Below are 17,874 nucleotides of genomic sequence, written 5' to 3'. Positions count from 1 at the left end.
GAGCACAGCATGTAGACTTCAAATCCAAAATGAGAACCACAACTGCTTATGCCTATTTTGTAAGTTTGATCTGGAAAATAACTGAATGCATTCATCATTTTCTTCAGGCAAATAAGAATCTCTTAGCTCACAAAGGGTGTAATTGCCTGGTCTGCACTGCACACTTACTGAGATTGCTCTTGTGTCTGGAAATGTGTTTTTCAGAGGAGAGAAAGGAGAGGAGAGGAGAGGAGAGAAGAGGAGAGGAGAGGAGAGGAGAGGAGAGGAGAGGAGAGGAGAGGAGAGGAGAGGAGAGGAGAGGAGAGGAGAGACATGTTCCCTTAAAATAGAAACAGTGTTTTTTTCCACTAGCTCAAAAAGACCCATGCTTACACCGACTATACATGATTACATCTTGATGGGTTTGAATCATTTAGGAAGGAGTGATGTGAGAAAAGACTGCTTAGGTGTATATGCAGTGATGGAAAGAGAGACTGAGAGTTCAAGCAACCTGTTTGGCCTTCTAGCTCTCCTTCATGGACTAAAGTTTTTTAAAAAAAACAAATAAGGAAAGTGGGGTTTGGGTTTTTTTTGTTGTTGTTTTGGTGTTTGTTTTTTTTTTCCATTTCAGAGCCTAAATATCCTGCTGTAAAGGATGGTGAGAAGTTCAAGGGGAAGCAATGGAAACTGATTCAATCAGAGGACAAACGTCTTGTTTCACATTAGGACCAGTCATATTGCTGGTATGTAGGTTGCAATGAAACACACCTTATCAGTATCCAGTTAACAGTATCCACATCTGCATACTGATCACTTTGTGGCTGATGATAGAGCAACAATGATTTAGATATGTTGCATATAAATTGTACCTGAGCGACACTTCTGAGTAATCTGTTCCAAGACTATCAAAGGTTCATTTTTTTTCCCTAAACCTTTTTGTTTTGCACTTAACACTGTTACCAATGTTGAAAGTAGGAAGGGAAAAGATCAGTAATATAAGATCACAAACCCAAACTTTTTTTCATTTTAATCTAGAGTGCTGTAGTCTTGTAGACAGAAAAGGCGAAGAGGCTCTATCACAGAACAGAAACATTATCTTCAATTGACAATTTAGGTTTGTAAACCCTATCTGTGTGGAACTCTAAAGGAATTTTCTAAAAGTGTGAATAAAGCACAAAACCAATAGCATAGCTCTTAGCAGGAAATGTCAGGACTTTGCATGCACAGGACTTCATGTCTGTGCGTTCTGAAAAGTATTTTTAGGTTTGGAAGGGCTTTAAGTTTCAATTCAAATCTGTGGGGCTTTTTTTTCCTACTTTTTTTTTTTCCCCCAAAATAGAAGACAAAACCACTGTCATCAAAATATCCTGCAGCAAACATGTGGGCCATGAACAAAGAGTTAAAGGCGACTCAGGCTTTCTGCCTGTGGAGTTGCTGGGTCAAGCAGGGAATAGCTCAAGCAATTTAGGAACAGCAGCGCTGGTCCTCCTAACTACTGTTACAGTGAAGTATTGAAACATTCACTTAAAAGGCATTGATCACATTACTTTTAATTTTATTCTGAGTTAAAGTTAATGCATCATTAATATAATCTAAATTCAGTTGTTAAACCATTATAGTACTTGGTCGATGGAGCAGGTTAGAATTTCAGTTACATTTTTATAGCTCTAAGTGGGGTTAGAGTTACATTAGCTCGAAAACATCTTGTACCGATATATACCTTGATTATCTTCCTTTAAAGTGGATAGGCTGTGTAAGGTCATGCACATGAGCTTAATACATCCACATCACAGATCATAGTGCTTTAGCTATTCTCATGAGAACCAGCAAGGCTTTTATACTTGTGTAAGTCCATTTTTGGGTATTCCTTGGAAACTTTGCTCTCTTTGGCCAAAAAGAATTTTTTTTATATTAACAAAAAGAATGTTTTTTAATCTTCATTTTCTCCTGTGTTCTGAAGGGCAAGAGATCACACAAGAAGAGACAGAATGGTGGCTGAAAATAGGCTTTGAAGCTGTATTGAAAGAAGTAACTTCCTTCCTTTTATCTGTTTCTCAGCCTTCCTCAAAGCCATAGCACAGCGTATGTGTACTTCTGGAGGCAGGCAAAGCTAATACAGGATGCAACCCACTGTATTAAACCAGCTCTTTCCATAACTCAGAGGGACTTGCTCATCAATGGCAGGTGATATCACATATGCAGACGTGGCAATGCTACCGAGGGAAAGATCACACGTTCCTTCTCGGACTTCAGTTCCAGGTAAAACATCTCACCAGCACTTGGGCATACACTGTTTTCTCTCTTGTGCTCTTTCTCTCTCTCTCTTTCATTTTTTAAATTTTCACTGGATAATACTAGAAGGTTGCTATAAAATGCTGCCTGCAGAAGTCACGGGAAGGGTGAGAAGTTGCAAATGGTGCGAGAGTTCCTCACGAGATACAAATCAGCAAAGCTACTCCTAAGTCAGTATCACTATGGAGTAGTGTCTCAGTTCTAGCCCCTTGTTTTAAGCAACAGAATGAGAAACAAAAATTGTTCATTTTTGAACGAGCGTAATCTTTTTTTTATATAAACAACATGATCAAAAAATCTGTCAGAATAGGCTCCACCAAATTACTACCTAGTCCAAGAATCAGATCAATGCATTTTATGATGTATTCATGGAAAAGGAGTAGTAAATTAACTAGTAGAGCAGAAAACTGGTGGCGGTTGAAAGTGCAGTCACTGTCGCTGAAGGAAGTACTGAATGACTCCTAAAACCTTCCTGCTCTTCCTCTTTAATTTTCCAGTAGTGATTTTCCCAGAACCACATTACCAGCCTGTGATCGCTTCATCTGTTTGTAAGAAAAGACAAAGAATTAAGTCAATATTCAGTGTAAGGAGATGATTTAAACTAAATTTTTTTTCAGAAACAAAATTTCCCCTACTCAGAAAAAAATGTAATTCATTTATGAAAGGATTTTGTTAAAATTCTGGGTCACAGGTAATATGAATGACAACTTCTTACTATGAGCAAATAGGAAATGATTGTGGTCAGAGTAAGATGATATTTTCATGCTTTCAAGGTTCATTAGTAATTAATGTATTTAATTACCTATGGAAACAACGTTGTGTAATGACCATTTTTAGAAGATGCTCTACTTACAATGTAGATTAATAGTGATGATGGTGCTCTGAATGCATGTACTTAAATGCTGGAAAAAAATATTTTTTTATGTTTTTTACAAGACCTGTATCTAAAACATAAAAATTATTTCACTTTCTTATATATCTAACAGAAAATACCACCTTAGACTGCATGTTCATGCATCCATGGATGTTGTTTGTACTACTGTAACTTGTAGAACACAAAGCACAGAGGGTTTGCCTGGAATTTTACCCAGTTTCTAAGGTGATATAATTTATTTGCAAAGGGAGACAGACATCAAATCTTGATTTGAACACATCCAAAAATGTCCCTTGATCATGCTGTCTAAAGGAAAAGTTGAATTCGAATAGGCCAGGCTTTAATTTCCAATGAAAGTTCTCATTAACTTCTAGATGGTTCTTGTTAAACCTTTGTCAAACGGATTTTAGCACTCAGTATTTTCTCACATGAAGTTACTGGCCACAGTATCCTTTTGCCTTTAAATCTTTCACTCCAACTTTCTGAAGAACTCTAATTATTTTTGTGGATGGTTTTCTCTTCATTCTCCAGTGTTTCCATCTCCTTTAAAAAATATGGGCACCAGAGATGCACCCAGTATTATTATAAGTCTCAGTTATGCTGTCTCAATTATACAGAGACAAAAATCTCTTAAATAATCTTTCCTTCACTGTTTATAACTCCCAGCATTACTTTCCCCCATCCTTATATCTGGTTGTACTGAAACGCATTTTGTTTGACTGGGTTTGAACTTACAGGGCTGTCATTATGGCTGTCTATTTATTGTTTCGTTAACCTTTCTGTTGTTTTCAGATTTTATCAGCAATTATTTTCCACTTACTTTGACACAAATGGAAAAAGCACCAAATAAGTATTAAGCAATATTGGACCTCATATCAGTACAGAACCTGCTAGAAGTATCTCCCTGATGACAATTATTTCTCTGTCTTCATCATTAACATATACTAACATGGGTTTTATTGCTATTAAAATAGACAAGAACTTGAGCCATATTACCACGCTTTAAAAATTCAAATGAACAATTTCAGTTGCTTGTTCCTTCCTTGAAGTGTTAATGCTTTGACCAAAATTCATACATACTCACCCAGCTAGTGAGTGTTCTTTTATTACAAGAAATTCTTCAAAAAGTAGGGAATCAATTTTACCATAGGAAGAATGGGAGAAAATGCAATTTTTCCACAGAATTAGTTCTGTGATTTTTAAGAACTCGGTAGGAAATTCAGGAAAAAAATCCTGAAATGTGATGGCCATGTTGAGCAGAAACAGACTTAAGCTCAGTGTAAGTATAGCAACGCTTAGTGTCAAGGTTCCCCAATGCAGAGTGGACCCTTGCTGAGATGACCTGCATTTCTTTACAGCGAATGGAGGAGAGTGTGGGATCCTAGCATGGTGAGCTAGGAACTGCCCGAAGTAGCTAATAGGATAGAGCAATGGCACAAGGTGCTGCTCGGTCAGCTGTTTCTGGGAGTTAGAGTCTTCTCGGCAAGCTAGAAGGAGCTCTCTCCTACATGGGCTGGGCTCAAGGCTGCTTCGGACAGGACAGCTTCTGCCTACCAAACACGCTTACAGCATGTCCCACTCTACGGGAAGAGGTTTCAAGGCTTCCTCCAGTTTGGAGCAGGAGTTCGAAGCTGATTCTCAAAGTGAGGGTCTCAGCTCCAAGGTGATGGGACTCTCTGTGGCAAGCATCACTAGCTCTCCCTTTGGCACTATCCCGACGCTGTGAAATGCGGGCTGGAGGATGGCTAGTACCCACATCCCTCCCTTTGCCAGATTTTATACTGGTCTTGCTGTTGGCCAGGGATGCCTGACTATCTTGCAGCAAAAGAAGCAGCTTCAAGATGGGCATGATGGAGAGCACTGCATGGTTAAAACTCTCACTACAGAGGAGGGAGAGCCGGATTTAATCACCGCTGCAAATTCCCCAGATGAATGCTGCGAGTGGCAGCTTCCCAGACTTTAGGCACGACTTCAGATCGCTAGGCTATGGGAAAGTGGAACATGCCCACCTCCTCCTGGCTGCATTTTGTGCAAGTTTCAGACCATTAGATGCAATTTACTGGAGTAGATACTAAAACACATGAGTGGGGGGAATAGGTAACTTGCCCTGCTGAAGTATAGCTGCTGTCAAGATCTGGTGCACGCGAAAGGTAAACATGCGGGGAGCTGAACTTCTGCCAAGGTTCTCTAGTAGTTGAGTAGGTGTTTTAAATATGTAAAATTTGGATTTGAGAATGAAAGTCCCTTTACAGATCTAGCACCCACGTCTTTTTTTTTTAGCTTTTCCTCATCCATGAGAAAGGGATTTGGCTCGGTCAAATCATGCAGAGTTTCTTGGACTTCTCCCAAATACTGTTCTTATCTCCAAATCTGTTCAATGTCTTTTATGAGGATAAAGAAAAAGATATAAAAAATCACTGGTGGCACAGCTGCAAAGAATGCATTATAAGTTTGCAGTCTAATGATAAGGAAAGTTCACTCATTGAAAACTATTGTCATACACTTGATAGACTGGACAAACTGTTAAATAATGTTTAACACAACATAGCAATAGAAAATGTCTGCAGCTGTAAGTTTGGGAGGCTGCACCCAGAAAAGTGATTTAGAGGGATTTGTTGTGATCCTGTTCCAATGGGAAAGTCAATACCAGGTTGTTACACAATCAGTTGGACTTCAGCTGCTAGTTGGGTGCTCTGAATTACAAGGTGACTCTTGGATGCTCTAGCAGAGCATGCTGAGGAGGAGTTAGTAGGTGGCACTATCTGTGCACAAGCTTTGGTGGGCTAGCAGGTGCTATTATGGTGCATATGCTTCAGAACAGATGTTCAAAAGTAGAAAAGTGCTCCAAAACTAGAAGCAAGGATAAATACAGCCTGGAAATCTATTTTCTAATGAAAGGCTCAGACAATTTTCACTTCCTAGTTTACTCAAGAATAATTTGAGAGTCACCTGATCATGGTTCATAAATGATTAAATAGAAGACCTTTCCTCTAGAAAAAAAAAAAAAAAACAAAACAAAAAAAACAAAAACCAAAAAGAGTTCAACTCCATCATCAAACCTGCCCACAAGTAGTTGTAGGCTAGTATTAGTTCTACAAGTAGTTGTAGGCTAGTATTAGTTCTCCCCTTAGCTTCGCGTTCCCCTCCTTAGCCTCCTCGGCCCCTCCAGGTCCTGACCAGCTCCACCCTTTGCTGGACCCTCTCCAGCTTCCCCCAGTCCCCCCTGAATGGGGTGACCTGCATCTGGACACGGTGTTCCAGGGGTGGCCGAGCAGCAGCAAGTGGAGAAGCACAGGAACTTCCCCCGCTCTGCAGGCCAGGGCTCTCCTGACGCAGCTTGCGGGGCTGTGATGATGAGGGTGCGCCGGGGGCTCACACTCAACCTGGCGTCCGGTTGATCGCAAGAGCCCGATGGCTGTAAAGCCCGACTCTTTGGAGGGCATCACCTGCCAGAAGCAGTCCCTGTCTGCACGTTCACCGAGTAGAGGCTTCTGGAAAACAGAGGTGTCTTTCTGCACTTGACAATTTTCATACAGAAATGAAGTGAAATTTCAGTTTTAGTAAGTGTCAGAGATCTCCGTCTACTACCAGGGCTCCTTGTTGCTAAACTAGGTGAGGGTGCATAAGCATCCGGCAAAATTAAGGTTACGTGGTATTTTAGAGCCACTTGCTGAATTCTGAGGACTTCACATTCAAATGATCATGCATCAATACACACTGTAATAGAAGTAATCATTTTTTTTTTTTTTTTTAATATTCAATTTGAGGGGTTAATTTTTTTTTTTTTCAAACAGTCTGAGAGAGATTCTTTAAGAGACTGGACCTTTATTGAGAGAGAAAATAGTAGCAATAGTAGCAGATTTTCTAAAGTAAGTATTTTAGAAGAAGTGTCTCCATTTATGAGGCTAGTGCATTTAAAAGTTTAAAAGTCCTGACTGTTCTTCTTTGAAAAATATTTACATTCTAAGAAGAAAAACTCTTATGGGCATTTTTCTGTAGTTCATTGAACTAATAAATTGTAATAAAACAAGCAGCAAAGTGCATTATGTCAGGTTCTCTAAAGCACAGAACATCTTACCTGTATAAATAAACCTTTAACTGCCAGTTAGGTCCTCAGTATTTTTCTTACTGTAAAACCTCCCACACTTCAGCAATTCTCATATCAAATGCTACCTGATTTTAACCTAATGACACTCTCTTCTTCTGCCAAGTTTTCCCCTGATCAGTGAGATTTTATACAACATCAATTGCTTAACTTCTTTTTAAAAGCCCCAGTGATCACAAACTATGGCTGTAGCACAGAAGCTTATTCTTGATTCAGATTGATAAAATCTCACCATTTATGGAAAGAAGATCAGTCTACCAAAGGTCCAAATATCTTTCCTAAAACTAGCCAGTAGCTCTACAAAATACCCCGCAGAAACAAAATTGAATATATGTTCAGTAAGGATCCATGCGCATCTAACTCACACCATGCTATTTTAATGGCTTTTTTGTTTTGTTTTGGCAACGTGCCCCTGCAAAGGGATGTCTTCAGCCATCAGGTCCATTCCTCTGCTATTACAGGCATCATGTAATACCCTGGCATAGACACTGACATAAGAGGAATGCCCCCAAGAATCACCTCCCTGCTCCACAAAGAGGTCATGGCTCTGATGCCCCTGTGAAACCTCCTGAGATGGCTTAGCAACAAACGAGAGGTTTGCTACAGAGAGTACCCAGGTCTTACCCATCCTTCAGTCTATCTGTCTGCCTCCTGGTCCAGCCACACAGGACCCAAGTAGTTCGGGCAAAGATTATGGAGGAGGCTTTTAGTTACTTCCTGACAGCAGCAGGAAATGATAAGTCATCATCTTGCCTGCTGTTTCTTAAAAAAGAAAAAAAAAAAGCTGAACTAGCAGCTCTGGAAACACATGCCCCTTTTTATACAGACTCGGTCTTCTGTGTAATTCTTTATTGTTTCTCCACTTAATGGCTTGCACAACCACAAATGTCAGCATTTCCCTACTTCTTACAGGAAACATGATCACGTACGCTGAGCTGCGCGTGAAGCCGAAACCCAACAGGAGCAGCAGATCAGAGATTTCCGCTTCTGGTAGCGTGCTATTTTGTTTGATTGTTGGTTACTAATTATAGATTTAGTCTTTCCTATTATCAACAGTAAAACCTGTTATCAAGAGTCCTTATGTACAATCTCTCAATAAAGAACTGATTTATCAGTCCATATGGTTTTTTCAATGGGTTCTCAGACTATACACTTTCCTTGTAAAAATAACATTGAAAGAGATTTTAAAAATAATTTGTAAAAATGCCTTTGTGCCCTACACTGAAAATTTAGCAAAGGAAAGTAAAATTCCACATTTTTTTAGGAACCCTCCTGTAGGCGTCTCTGCAGGAACAGTCACAGGGACACACTTGGCTTTGGAAGTAGCATAATACCCAGCTCCTTATTTGCAGTTTGTGCACCGATGATTACCACTCTCCCCGTATTGAAGGACATGTGCCGGACAAGGTCAGGCCCACAGAACTTTGTGAGCTGAAAGGGAACATTACAAAATGCATCTCAGGCAGCCAGAGAACGGAGCAGTTGCTCACTCACGCAGGCAAGGTCAGGAAAACGGCAGTTACGACAATGCAACTCTGTGGCTTGTGGAAGTGGCATCCTGACCCCAAATTTCCCCGGGTCCTGCCTCTTCCCGAGTCACTCTCACAGGCTGATGAATGCCAAACGGCTGGAGAGGTGCTTGGCCAGATGTACGTCACTGTGCTATGGTGTCAGTACGGGATTTTTTGCCTTTTCTGTGCGTTCAGGCAAGTGAGCACATGAACACAGAGGAGTGTGACCAGAGAGGAGGAACGTACCACAGACCATCCCTGCTGCTTCCCCTGAATTGCTCTGCAGGGTCTTGCAGGGTCTGGGTGGCTGGGTGGGAGGAGGTAACGCTTGAAAATATTAAAGGAGAAAGGGAGAATTCTTAATGAAATGATTGCTTGAAAATCACTTGCTCTAGCTGAGAAAATGATCTTTCAACTTCATTTTCATGTATGCAAAATGGATGCAAATTTTTTAATAAGCAAAATATCCCGGCATACTTCAAACAGCAGACTGATTTTAGGCACATGATTTCTCTGTTGTTTCCACCTAAGAAACTGGCACACATAAAGGCAATGTTAATTTTAATAGTGCGAAGACCTTAAGCCGCTCTTCCTCCTGCCTCCCTCCAGGCTGCCGACACGGGTGCTCAGCCTGGTTCTACGTGGCGCTGGTCCTGGGAGTCCTTGTGCTCGCCCTGCTAGGCACCACAGCCGTACTAGCCACGCAATGTGAGTAGATCCCGCCACCCGCTTCATCTCTTTGTTGCAGACATGGTTAAACCTCACAAGCAGAGGGATGCCAAAAGAAAAATTCCCTTAGTGTCGCGTTAAAAGTGTCAAGTTATACACAAATACAGGAAAATAAATGTAGCGTTCCAAAGGGAACGTTCGCTGCCTGTCATTTAACATATATAGTGTGGATGAAGGGGAGCTGCTGCAGTCTGCCTTGTCATCAGTGATGCTGAAAGGCTGTAGAAGCAGATTTCAAATCATTATGACAATCAAAACATTTGGCCTTCCTGACTTACAAGTTAAAAGTTGTATCCATGATGCTACTTTGAGACCATTTAACTTAATTACTTTGTAGGTTTGAACAAATAAAATAAAAATCAGACTTGAGATCATTTCCTTTAATCAGGCTTCCCTGGTACTACTAGTATCATAATCCACAGCATGTTCCAGTTATGCAAGAAATGTTCCAGAGAAGATACTCATTTCCTGAGAGCAACGTCTTGAAAAACTTCAGAAAAAATACATACCTCCCAACCCTCCCTAAAATCTCACCAAAATATTACATATTCTTTATATATCCAACGATCAAAAATGACAAGCTTATTTTCTTTTCCTGTACTGTCTGTATTATTCAGCAACTACACCCTTTGCCAGACAGTTACACTCACTGAGTATGGCCACAACTGAATGTGTATACTCCTGCAATGTATACACACACATCTCCTCACACAGAGTGTAACACTGGCTATAAAGACTACATTTCCTTGGCCCTGTTGTTAACCATAATCTCTTTTTTTTTTTCCACCCAAGTTTTGAAGGACGGAGCAGGAAAATCAGAAGGTTTGTCCCAGTATGGTCTCAATAGCACTGGCAATGACATTTTTTCAGAGAAGACTGTCTCAGCGGTGCTCCTGAAACAGCTCATGGAGGAACTGTGTGAAGATGGAAAGGGTGAGGAAAGTTAGTCGTCTCACAGCACGGAGGTCGTGCTGTGTGCACACTTCTGTTGTCTCTGTTCCCTTTTCTGTGACACCCTGCAGTTTATGGGAACTCACTGGTACTACCCAGGGAGCATGGTGTTCCTGCATAGAAGTGATGATGGGATCTAAACTAACATTTTAATGACAATAGTTTTGCTCCTATTCTGGTATAGATAGTTGCGGTACTTTCTTTACATTTCTTTTGGCCAGGAGCTGCTGTCAGAAATGCCATATATCGTAGATCCTCCCCTTGTCCTGGAGAACACTTTCCAGACAATAGTTGTTCACAAATAGTGGGAGGGAATTCAGCTTTCCTATCCTTTGACAAGGATCAGGCAGGGGAAGACCTTCCTGGTCTTTTTATCGTGGATCCATTATTTGTTGGCAAATACTAACGCTTTTCTAAGGACTGATCGTAATGACGTTACTTTGAAACATTAGAGTAAGCCAAGACAGAAAATGTGGGGGACATTCCACCCAGATGCTCTGCGTGAAATGGAAAGTAGACCTGGGAATAGCAGTGTTCCCCCTATTTAACACAGTTCCTTCTCCAGCTCCCTAGTTTGGACATCATCTAAGTGCCTGTGCTTTCCGGTTACGTCATGCGTCCAATCCACACACTGCACATCACATCACGTCACATCGCACGGTGTCTCCTCGCAAGGGTTGCATGTGGGAGGACCAAAAGTGTCTTTGCAGCCATCTCGGTCCTCCCGGTGCTCTCCACTGGGCAGCTGCACAGGGACGTGGGGAGCCCAGTGCTGGGCGGTGGGAGTGCAGAAGCGCATAGCACCATGGCAAGGGAGTGGGAAACTGAGGAGGAGAGTGGCACCGGAGCCTTCAAACCTCTCTCCGCACCCAGCGAACCCATGCTTGCGAGTGGGGACGGGCTGCTTTTGGATCAGCCAGCCAGGCACATGAACGTAAAACGCTACGACACAGATGGAACAAGTCACGGTACGAGCTAACGATTCCCTCTCTCCACCCACAGGAGCAACATGCGAGCTCTGTCCTCCCGGGTGGCAACTACACAGGGGGAGATGTTACTACTTCTCCGAGGAGGCTGTAAGCTGGGATGACAGCCAGAGAAACTGTCTGGCCAGGAAATCCCAGCTTCTTGTCATTGAAGATGAAATTGAGATGGTGAGTCTTGCAGCAGCCCTAAAATTGTGTGACAGGCATTTGCCTTAGCCAGACATTTCTTTAAGTGAACATAGCCTAGATGTCAAGTGTGCAGGCAGGCAAGCAAGAGCCCCATCCAGTGCAGAGCATCTGACCCTCCACAGGCAGGATCTTGTTTTGTCAACACAGTAGAGCTGAAGAGGCGAAGCACAAGAGATGCAAGAGCCAGCAATGTGCGCTCGCAGCCCGGAAAGCCAACTGTATTCTGGGCTGCATCAAAAGAAGGGTGGCCAGAAGGTCAAGAGAGGTGATTCTCCCCCTCTACTCCACTCTCACGAGAGCCCACCTGCAGTACTGTGTTCAGCTCTGGGGCCCCCAACATAAGAAGGACATGGACCTGTTGGAGAGGGTCCAGAGGAGGGCCACGAAGATGATCGGGGGCTGGAGCACCTCTTCTATGAGGACAGGCTCAGAGAGTTAAGGGTCTTCAGCCTGGAGAAAAGAAGGCTCCAGGGAGACCTTGTAGTGGCCTTCCAGTACTTAAAGGGGGCCTACTGGAAAGATGGGGAGGGACTCCTTAACAGGGAGTGTAGTGATAGGACAAGGAGTAGCAGTTTTAAACTGAAAGAGGGTAGATTTAGATTAGATATTAGGAAAAAATTCTTTCTTGTGAGAATGGTGAGACACCGGAACATGTTGCCCAGAAAAGCTGTGGATGCCCCATCCCTAGTGGAAGGTGTCCCTGCCCATGGCAGAGGAGTTAGACAAGATGATCTTTAAGGTCCCTTCCAATCCAAACCATTCTATGATTCTAAGTGTGGAAGCCAGAGTAGTTTTGACTGGGAGAAGGAAATGCTGAGGACTTCCCACCCATTTACACCACTTGGTTCTGGGAAGAGAGGTCTGATTCAACCACTAAATGGAAATTAAAACAGCCAAACCTCCTTCTCATTTTCCATTGGGAAAACGAATAGCAAGGTATCACCGAATGGCTTTTCTGAGAAACTCATCATTCCTCAAGGAACAGGTCTTTTACCTTAAAGACCAGGCTTTGCAACCTGGCTCATTAGGGTGAGGAGCATCACTGCGGGTTTTTTGACAGCTGACAGGGAAGCTAGTCAGCCTGAGCACCAGCCCGAATTGAACTTTGTGGCTGGTCACAGGTGTATGGGCCGTTGTAATGGGCTGCTTTGCCACAGCTGGATCCCTCCCCTTGCTCTCCATGTGAGGGACTACACGAAAAGCTGTGCCTGAGACAGGACAGTGACCTGAGCACAGCAGAAAAGCTCTGCTGTTGGGTAACATGCTTCTACTTGTTCTGCAGGAATTTATAGACAATAAAGAGAAAGACACCAAATATATTTGGATTGGGTTGAAGACTCAAGACATGAAGAAACAATGGAGTTCAGTTGAAGATACTGGAGTAAAACAAAACAGGTGATGATTTGTTGGGGGAGGGTGTCTTTGGCAATAGCGAAGGTATGGTACTCTGCACGGCAATACAACTCTGAGTCCAAGCTAATTTCCCAAAGCACAGATCTAGTCCTGCAGCCTCAGGCACCTATTCAGGGCCTATTTCATGGCCAGTTCCAGGTTAACTGGTTGCTATTGGGCACCTTTGGAAACAGATTTGTTTTCTGCCTGCAAGACCAACCACAGTCACAGTTCAGGCATGCATTAATGCATAGGGACATTAATACACACTTCTCCCCCTGAAATCACTGTCAACAAACTCTCTCACTTTACAGACCATGTGTTGACTGCCTCCATTGAATGTGATGCCCCTCACATAGCATGGATGCTGGGATCTGTGCAGCTGAAGGGTCCTTCCCCTCCCTCGACCATTACAGTTCAGCATTGTGGCTGCACGTGGAGGTTTTCTCATCCTTCTTACACTAATATTCCTGAGCATCCGTCCCTCAGCAGCCAGCAGTCTCTGCTGTGGGTACCCATCCCACCCGTGCATGGCTGCTGAGGAACCGTACTTCAGTGGGCTACTGAATGGGCATCACTGAAACCCCTCACTCAGGATATTATCAATGTTTTTATCGAGTACTGAATTTAAAGCTGACAACTCGTTGTATTCCTTTTGTTCTCTCACCAGGATAGCTATAAATGGAATTGAGCATGACAAGAACTGTGCTGTTTACAGAAGAAAAAACATGATCCAAAGAGATAACTGCCAGACTTTAAAGAAGTGGATCTGTAAGAAGAACGCAACTCTCTTGGTGCTCTGAGCCAAATTGTCAGACAACAGGCAGAGCTTTTTGTCGGAAGACCCATTTTACTGATAAAACAACGTGATGTAAATAATTTTGAGACTTGCACAGAAATTTGCATTTCGCTGATCTGTGCTCCCTAAGGTTTTGTCCGATGCAAACAGGGAACTCTGAAGTTGCCAGTTATCAGTGTGAAGGTCACGCAACAGGACTGCAGGTCAGCACGTGTGGATTTGGGGGTGCTGAGCCTCCCCACGGACAGACGTTGGCAGCAGCTGCCTCAAGGAAAGGGCAGGGGAGAAGAGGTACTCCTGTGGGGATGACCACTGTGCACATGAACGGCGCGATGTGCAGGAAAGATGCCATCTGCAGGGGCTGAAGAGTGTGTCGGAGCCCACTGCTGTCATATAGATCCCCTCAGGCAGCCGGTGCTGAGGCACTGTTTATTTGGGTTTCGGTATTTCAGCGTTTTCTGAAGTTTGTGGGTTTTTTTCCTTACAGCCAAATTGCAACTTACAGAAGCTACTCGAGGACTGGGGAAAATGCATTTATTAGTGTCTTCTACTTATTCAGAGCTGATCTGCACAGCTACTGGATATATAGACACCAAACCAGGCATGAAGTGACTCATAACACTTGTGGTTAATAAGCTGATGGCTCCCATCTTCTTCTGATGCTGAACCTTGGGATCTGAAAGAAAGCTCTTAACTAGGGAAGGGGCTTGGACCATAAGACAGCATTGCAGTGCAAGGAAATGAAGATGATAGCCGGCCTTTCCACTTAAATTTTGTCCCTTCACACTGCAAATTCTTTAATGTGGAACCATAGCTACTGCCTGGAAGTTATGATGAAGAGGTACTGAAGCTAACAGGTGGTGAAATTAATGCCTGTGGGTGTACTCAGTTACTTGGGCATTCAAGTGTCATGGATACATGCTATTTCTGGATCTAGACTACAAAAATGCTAAGAGCAGTCTGACTTAGTGCCTTAATTAGATTCATATATTTGAAAAAAAAATGAACAAATGCCATGACCTGTTTTTTAAGAAATCAGACATGTCATTTGTGCTTTTAAAACACCTTAGTCTAATAAAGGTAGTAACTTTTAAAAACACCTTGGTCTAATAAAGGTAATAACTCCTCTAGATCTGTAGCTAGCATGTGCCTTTGCAATCAGAGTGATGAAGTGCAAGGCAGATATTTGCACCATTGTGGAGATATTTCCGGCGACTTGCGTTGCAACAGTGAGGAAATTAAGTCATGTGTAAAGAGGGAAATTAAAAAAAAAATAGCATAGGGAACAATGGTAGCGGAGATGTAACAATAATGTTTTCCTCCTGTTTGTGAATCACGTACCTCCTCTTGGGTATTGCCAGGGCCCTGAGTGCTCTAATAGGCCTTAAGAGTCCTCACCAACCTCTCCTCCTGAGGCTCTCTGGGTCTTCAACCTCTGCGTGAGCTTTGTTCAAGATGTACCTGCCTCAGCCCCGTCCCATCTCCTGGATGGGACAGCTCAGTCCTACCTACACAACAGATGGGACAATTCAACTGGTAACTGAATAATCAACTTCTTCTTTGAATAAAGTATCAAACACTTCTGATACAAAAGCTAATATTCAGAAAGCTCAAAGGTTAGTCCCCTTTCTAAACTGTGAATCTCTAGTCTCGTATCCTCAGGCTGAGGGGCAGAGCAGCTGAGGCACTCTCATACTTACATACTGCTGTCTTGCAAAGGTGTAAAATCTACTTCTCCGTGCTTACAGACAGGGTTGCTTAAGTAAATTTTCATTTTACCTGCCATAATTCAATTTCAGGCAGGAACTCTTCAAATGCCCCTGAAGGTAACTATACTGTGTTATGCTTTCCACAATAAGCAGCTGAATTCTTACCTCATTTCATAGAATTATGCAATAATTTATAGCAGAAGGGACCTCAAGGCCCTTTCGGGGCCAATCAGGGGAAGATTCTAAGTTCCCAGAGCTTTACTATAATTTAATATACTTTTACTCTAGCTATGTGGGGTTAGCTATGTTTGGAGAGAAAAAAACCCACAAAAACACAAAACAAAACCTAACATTAAAATCCAAGGTACTACTCTTAACAAAAAATGCACAGACTGGAATTAAAGTCCTCTCATTAAAGCAATGAGAGAGAGAAACAAGTCCAACGTGGCTTTTGAAATGTAGAGCCTTTAGCTCATCTTTGCTATAAAACACATAATTAAAGGCAGTTGCAGTTTCCCAGGTACGTTGTCTCATATCTGCACTAGATAACTACTGACCCTATGGAGGGCTGTGGTTAACATCTAGCAACCTATGGGATGAGTAACCAACAGATATGCTTGCACAGGAGCTCTTGGCGTAAAGTACCACGGCTTCAGCGCGCACATGACTTCAGCTGTGGAACAAAATGCTCATGAGCAACACGGTAACACCAACAGACTGACAGCCCTCCACCTACGGACGCTGACGGGTAACTCCTCACTTAATGGTGGACAGAGACGCCAGGAAAGTAGTAGGTGCGTGTAAGTGAGAGTTGAAAAGGCAGAGAGGTCTTCAGTGGAAGGAGACACCAAGCACGTGATGCAGTCTGCTGCATTCCGCAGGCACAGCACGATGGCTCTTCAGGACTTTGGGGCTACAGATGAAAAAGCGAACCATACCTTCAGCGCCGCTGACTTCCTTTCGAACAAAAATACCAACACAGATTTACGCTACAGAATGCAGCATCAGCAGCCAAAGACTCATTTGAAAAACTGCTGTTATTCTCATGTTAGAAAAACAATAACAAAAAAAATCCCCCAAACTCAGTGAAGCATGTGTGTAGGGAAGAGGATTGGTTTGTTTATTCTAGGCAGAGAAGCAAAGAGTATGAAATGAGTAAGATAAATCTCTCTATCTATAATATATGTATCTCCGTATCTCTATAATATATATATTTTTATATAGATATATATTCACCATTGAGAAAATGTAACTTCAGGGTACTTAAAGCATACCCTTCTCCATGCATTGGAGATGACTGCTGAATTGCTGTTTTTATGGCAGATGTTTCCTGAGCCACGTCAAATTTAACAAGAAAAACGTAAACTCCTGAGTTGCCTTCTCTAAAATTGGTTGTGGTGTTTAGGTTTTAACAATATTTGTGAAACATCTAGTATTTGAGCATTCTCACTATTACTTATATAATTAAACATGTTTTTGCAGGGCCTTACTGAAGCTCTTACCTACATTTTAAGCAGCCACTAAATCTTGAGCAATTCCACTGATTTAAAAAAAAAGAAAAAAAGAAAAAAAGAAATGCCCATTGAAGTGAAAGTACTTCATCAAACCCCGCTTGGAGCAAAGTGGGTTCACAGCTTGACCATTAGCATGACAGACTCTGGATACTAAAGAAGATGCTAATTGCACCCCTTAGGAGTCAGATTACAAAAGAACATTCATTATAACCTACTGTGCTCACAGTTTCTCCAAAACCTCCTTTAAGAACATAAATTTCCCGATTTTGGACTCTATCCATAGATGACAATGACAGGAAAAAACCCTAAGAGTGACGATATTTTGTAGTTAAAGGAAACATCCAGGTAAATCAGCTCATTAAGAAACGCTAAGACACAACACAGTAGGCAAATACTCCTTACCCCTTACCATTTCTACCAAATCTATGGAATGTACCTCTAGTAATTCTAATCTAATGAAAACACTTGGAAAACTTTGCAAAAGTGAACTGTGGAGAATTCCACATTTCCCTCCAAAGTTACTGTATTGTGTGTGTTTCACTACGTGCATTTCAGCATTTCTAGAGAAGTACTTCAGCATTTCAGTTAAATGCTTTTTTTTAAAAGTCTGACACATTTTGAAGTGTGAAAATGTGTCGGAAGTGTTAGAAAGTGAAGTGCATTCTTTTTTGGACCAAGTGTCTTATCTCATGTCAACCCCAACATTATGATTAAAGATCTTTTCATATTTGAAACCTGAAACTTTTATTTTGCGTCAGTCTGGTGATTATTCCTCCCCTCCCCCCCCCCCCCAAATGGGGCCCGAGCTGAAAAACACTTTTAATGGCACAATATTAAGACACAA

General features: G+C 42.2%; 1 protein-coding gene across 2 annotated transcripts; it reads left to right on the top strand.

Annotated features, from left to right (window-relative positions):
• Positions 1-245: 245 nt before the first annotated feature.
• On the top strand, positions 246-17,812 carry LOC126047618 (killer cell lectin-like receptor subfamily F member 1). 2 transcript variants are annotated; one of them, XM_049821478.1, is made up of 8 exons: positions 246-722; positions 2,038-2,238; positions 8,163-8,240; positions 9,371-9,469; positions 10,283-10,423; positions 11,444-11,595; positions 12,899-13,011; positions 13,679-17,812. In XM_049821478.1, exons 2-8 carry the CDS (start codon positions 2,157-2,159, stop codon positions 13,809-13,811), a joined length of 798 nt encoding a protein of 265 aa, XP_049677435.1. In that variant the 5' UTR covers positions 246-722; positions 2,038-2,156; the 3' UTR covers positions 13,812-17,812. The 2 variants fall into 2 exon arrangements, with proteins under 2 accessions (XP_049677435.1, XP_049677434.1); XM_049821477.1 differs by having other exon boundaries at positions 246-2,238.
• The last annotated feature ends 62 nt before the right edge of the window (positions 17,813-17,874 follow it).

The sequence above is a fragment of the Accipiter gentilis genome, chromosome 18, assembly GCF_929443795.1.
Source record: "Accipiter gentilis chromosome 18, bAccGen1.1, whole genome shotgun sequence".
NCBI lineage: Eukaryota > Metazoa > Chordata > Aves > Accipitriformes > Accipitridae > Astur > Astur gentilis.
This window is presented reverse-complemented; position numbering and strand designations above follow the sequence as displayed.

Coding starts and splice junctions, on each gene's coding strand:
- LOC126047618 (XM_049821478.1), top strand. CDS start 2,157: ATGGCAGGTGATATCACATATGCAGACGTGGCAATGCTACCGAGGGAA. Junction 2,239..8,162: donor TTCTCGGACTTCAGTTCCAG/GTAAAACATCTC, acceptor TACTTCTTACAG/GAAACATGATCACGTACGCT. Junction 13,012..13,678: donor ACTGGAGTAAAACAAAACAG/GTGATGATTTGT, acceptor TTCTCTCACCAG/GATAGCTATAAATGGAATTG.